Raw genomic sequence first — 4,670 nt, 5'->3', positions numbered from 1 at the left:
ATGAACGCCCTATGAAGCTACGCGCTGGAACTGGCGCTTTGCCCTTTGACATGACTGGGATGTATGGGTGGAGTTTCAATCCCGATTGGGTCAAGATATTAAAATAGGCTACAGTTATTAGGCCTAGTGTCTATGTTGGTTTAATAGTGTGGTAATGGGAGTAGGGGAAAACGGCTCCAAACTCTGAACTCATAAAAAATACTTAGGTGAAGATAATCAGAATGGTTAGGATTACTGGACTAATTAATGATGAATTAATGACTTGATAAGGGCCGTATACCCAGAGCTAGGATTAGTGAGTTAAGAAGGGTGGGGGGACTACCAAACACAGGGGAAAATGGTTGGGAGATTAGCAAGGAGGTTTGAACTATCCTCTTAGTCTGTGGATGCCGGGAAGTTGATACTTTATGTATCGGTCATTGTTTTGTTGAGTTATTGGCCGCTGAAATCACACTCCCGAACGGTAAGTGGCGGTAATGCGCCTCTCAATGTTGGTTGCAATCTGCCATTTCAATGGAAAGACGAAGAAAAAGAGCCACATAGAGCTACTACCGATAGCACTACAGTAACACTCTCCAGAGCAAATACAAAATGCCTAGACGTTGGAACAAGAGGTTAGCATTAGCAACTTAATTATTAGCTGCATATCTAGCTTGCAATTATTTTGATAGTAGTGTCGCTACAAATCTAGGCTTAAACGAAGACCTGGTAAAGAAGAGGTGGGGCGGTGTCTTACTCAAGTTGACACAACTCGTCCACTCAGCTTGTTACAGTAGCTAGTATTAGAGTTAACCTACTAGTAGCCAGCTAGCACACTTGTTGTTGCTGTACAAGCTGCTGATGTTGTCTGCATTGAGTGTCTAACCCAAACCACACGGTAACGTTCGGTAGATAAAACTGGCTAGCTTTTTTTCGTTTCTTGCTAGCTACTAGTACAGAATTTAGTAGCCAAAACTTGTCTGTTTCTTGGCTAGCTTTGTAAATTTACGAACGAATTTAGCTCAAGCACCAGCTAGTACAGTACTAGCTGATACAGTAGCATCACAGTTAGCAAGGTAGCTAGCTCTAGCTAATGTAAAAACACTGACATTGAGTTGATCACGTTTTCTGAAATACCCAAGTATGGGAATGTGCTTACCGTGCCTTGGAGGAGCTCCAGACGACGTCGTGGTGACTCCAGACCCAGTAAGTTGATGTTGCAGGGCGTACAGTAGATTTTAAACAGCCTACTCATCTAGTCTAGGCTACATCTTTCAAGTTCTACTATTTCTGTGCGTGACATCACTTTTTTTTTTATTAAACTTTAAACCAGATTGGCAAGTTCACCAAAAGATAAATTTGCCCTTGCCATTCTGATTTTACCATATATAAACAAGTCACATTTGAGTACCGTTTTAATGAGACGCATCCACTCTTATGTCTGAAACGGTGGCAGTGTTATAGTGTGTTGCTTCTATTTGCTTTTTAGGAGATGAGACGGCGGCAATTAGCAGAAGCAGCTGAGAAGAGGCAGAAGGAGGTAGGTTGGGTTTACCGACACTTTATAAATAATAATGGCCGGGTTTCCCAGATTCTCGCTCTTAACGCTAAGATCTTCTTAACGAATCTGGGAAACCCGGCCAATGACAACCTTATAAAATCTCTAAAACATTTATTTAAACCCTTCTATCCCTCCGTATCGAAGAAAATAGTCCTTGGAGGACTTCGGATGATTAATTTAAATTTTTCAGAGGAAGAAATGTTGAGAAGGGGCGAAGGTTGAAGTGGTTTCCAGATTCCACCTAGGTGGGGAAAGCTGAAACTATTGGCAAGCCTACAACCAGTGGACAACTTTACTAGCCAACACACAAATAGAGCTAGCTGGAATGCAACATATTTTAAGAGATATTAAACTTCAAAACGACCTGATGTATACAATATTTAGCTAGCAGCGGGGTAATTGCAGTGTGAGTTGATGTACAAAAGTGCTTTGCAATCAATCAGTTGAGTTCGCAACCACTAGAAAATCTATTTTGCCAATCTCCAAGATATTACTTTGTGCCTCAACCACAGTGGTTCAGACCATCAGTACTATGAGGAACCACTGGCAGCTGCGGGCATGGTTGAAGTTAGCCCATGATAGATGGTGATAGACAGATAGTTCACCCAGTCACCTGCCAAGTGCCTGCCCTATTCCAAACAGTTTCCAAGGACAACTTCCTAGATGGATATGTGTAACAAACCATCTGGCGATTCAGGTTAGATGAAAGTGCTGTCGAAACCTTAACAATGGACGCAGTGGTAAATCACATTGGAGTTCTTATGATGTGGTGGGTATTTTTGTACCATTGTCCAGAAATACCCCAGTCACAGACGAATGTCTCCACATAAAAAAGTATCAAGGTAAGAATGTGGAGAATCCCAAGGATTGGCAGTTTTTTGGCAGTTCAACCCTTTCAAAGCTGGTTCCTCCTCGGACATTTGTTATTCACGCAATAGTATTTAACTAATTGAAATCGCCACCCCTTGTCAACTTTAGTCTTATCATGCGTTGCACTTGAACATGAAAGTTTACCTCTTTTTTTTTTGTCACACAGAAACATTGTATGTTGAATGAATACAATATCCAGAAAACGATACACAAAGCATGCTGTTAATGACAGCACACAACACAGTGTTTCCCACACATAGACTAATTTGTGGCGGTGCGCCACAGAATCAACACCGGCCGCCACACATTGCGTTTCGTAAAACATTTTTTTTTCGCTATTTAGGTAAAAACACGCAGCGTATTCGTTCAGCTGCATTTCCTTTCCCTGCTCTCCCTCCGTCTCTTTCACGCACGCGTCTTTCTCACATACACACACAGTCACTACGTCAGCACACGTTAGCAACAATGCATACGCCGTTCTAGTGAGACCGACAGCTACATCAGCGAGCCTTCAGCATTAGTGCCGTAGCTAAAGGTCTAGGAAAGTTGAGGCTACTTTTCGCTAGGTACCGACGGACATGTCTTAATCGAAGGTTCCCCTTCGTTCTTTTGGTGAGAAGTTTCAAGAGCTAGCTACTTACCCGGCGTCATGGAGCCGACCAGTTAAATAGTTATTTAGCACCCTGTATGCAGCGTCGCTACCTGCATATGCAGAAATTATTTGTTTGTTGTTGTTGATTTTGTGAATTATTTCGAACCCCCCCCCCCCCCCCCCCCCCCCCCCCCCCCCCGCCACATATAGTTTTCTAATCTGTGGGAAACACTGCAACACCATCAATACTGCGGCTTCCACATTCATGGCTGACTATATGTGCAAGCTGTTCTTTCCAGACACATTTGTTTAATTGGCATGATATCACAACTTTATCTACGCAACATTATATCAGTATGTCAGGCCAGGCCTTGCTTATAATGCATGTCAAAGCTGTAGCAATAGTATTTGTGTTTATCAAAGTCAAGATTATTACACATGCCGGTCAAAAGTTCAAGAAAATATTAGTTTGAATCATTTCTATTGTCATTTAACAGTTTCATCTTATTTCAGACAACCTATAGGGGGGTCAAAAACCCAGAAGGAGTTGAGAGAAAGAAGAAAAAACAGGAAGAAATTGAGAAACAGGCGATGACCACGTCAAACTCCGGGGGTGGTGGGCTAAAGGTTAGTCCTAGAATCATCAAACACACCTGTTATAACCATGAACTTTTGTAAACATGTTCTCGTAATAGAAAGCCATTTTAAAAGTTATTTTCCTATGGCCAATCAGTTCCTTATTCATGTGTTTGTGTAGTGGCAGGTGGGCTGAGGATGTTCATGAAGAAGACCTTGGAAGTCTGCAAGTACACTAAGGGTTGTTCAACATGCAGCATTGCTACCAGTCGACTTGAATAAACCTTTGAGAACCTATCTGTTCTGCACCTTTTCCAAGGCACGTGCTTAGAAAAGTGTTTACCCGTCTCTTACGGAAAGAACCGTCTTGCCTGATTTTTTTAGGTGACATTTTGGGACTTGACTAACTAATGCCAAGACACAAGCCAATCAGTTGAATAGTGAAACACACAGGGCACATACGCTTGTTTTGGAAATCTACTTTCTTACACATCCATAAACAAAAGCAGTTGGCTTGCTTGTCAAAGTAAACACTACAGCTTTTATACCACAGTGCTTTTGTAATTTTCATACTACGATTTTAGTAATATTTGCATATTTATATTTTACTTTTAAAATGTATAAGCTATGAAGAATATTCAACGACCGTGGTCCGAATACAACATTTTAATTGTAAATTGCTGAAAAGTAATGTTTACAGTTACATCTCACTGCTTGTTTTGAAATGTGACCTTCCCTATATAATACACCTTTTGCTTTAGTGTTTTGGTTTTCTTATGAGTGTGCAATATTAGTTATATATTTAGTTTATCAGTATTAAAAATAAAATCTTATATGAAGCATATGCCTGCTTCATTTGATTGAGGGTGAAGTTGTTACTGTGGAATACTAGGTTAAGACCAAATATTTGCTGGTGCATGGTTGGTGGTGATGGCAACACTTATGCAGTGATTGTAATGGATGAGATTGCCTGTAGTAAGACGCTGCTGAAATTGAAGGAAAACGTTTCTGAAACTTGGTGTGCACTTGAATGATCTTGTACCTTCCTTGAGTGCTTTTCCTCTTAAACTGAATCTCCCGATTCTTAAGGTG

The 4,670-nt window shown here is 41.0% G+C and overlaps 1 protein-coding gene across 1 annotated transcript; it reads left to right on the top strand.

Annotated features, from left to right (window-relative positions):
* The first annotated feature begins 514 nt into the window (after positions 1–514).
* On the top strand, positions 515–3,785 carry LOC124477030 (small VCP interacting protein). Its single transcript, XM_047034545.1, has 5 exons — positions 515–614; positions 1,122–1,185; positions 1,469–1,519; positions 3,516–3,629; positions 3,760–3,785. The coding sequence occupies exons 1-5, from the start codon at positions 592–594 to the stop codon at positions 3,772–3,774; spliced, it is 267 nt and encodes an 88-aa protein (XP_046890501.1). The 5' UTR covers positions 515–591; the 3' UTR covers positions 3,775–3,785.
* Positions 3,786–4,670: the final 885 nt, after the last annotated feature.

Source organism: Hypomesus transpacificus, chromosome 14 (genome assembly GCF_021917145.1).
Source record: "Hypomesus transpacificus isolate Combined female chromosome 14, fHypTra1, whole genome shotgun sequence".
Lineage (NCBI taxonomy): Eukaryota > Metazoa > Chordata > Actinopteri > Osmeriformes > Osmeridae > Hypomesus > Hypomesus transpacificus.
The sequence above is the reverse complement of the archived record's forward strand: the minus strand, read 5'-3'. Positions and strand labels throughout refer to the sequence as shown.

Excerpts from the sequence above, each read along its gene's own strand:
- LOC124477030 (XM_047034545.1), top strand. The coding sequence starts at position 592 with ATGCCTAGACGTTGGAACAAGAG. Across the intron at positions 1,186-1,468 it reads TCGTGGTGACTCCAGACCCA|GAGATGAGACGGCGGCAATT; the intron begins GTAAGTTGATGT and ends TTTGCTTTTTAG. Across the intron at positions 1,520-3,515 it reads CTGAGAAGAGGCAGAAGGAG|ACAACCTATAGGGGGGTCAA; the intron begins GTAGGTTGGGTT and ends ATCTTATTTCAG.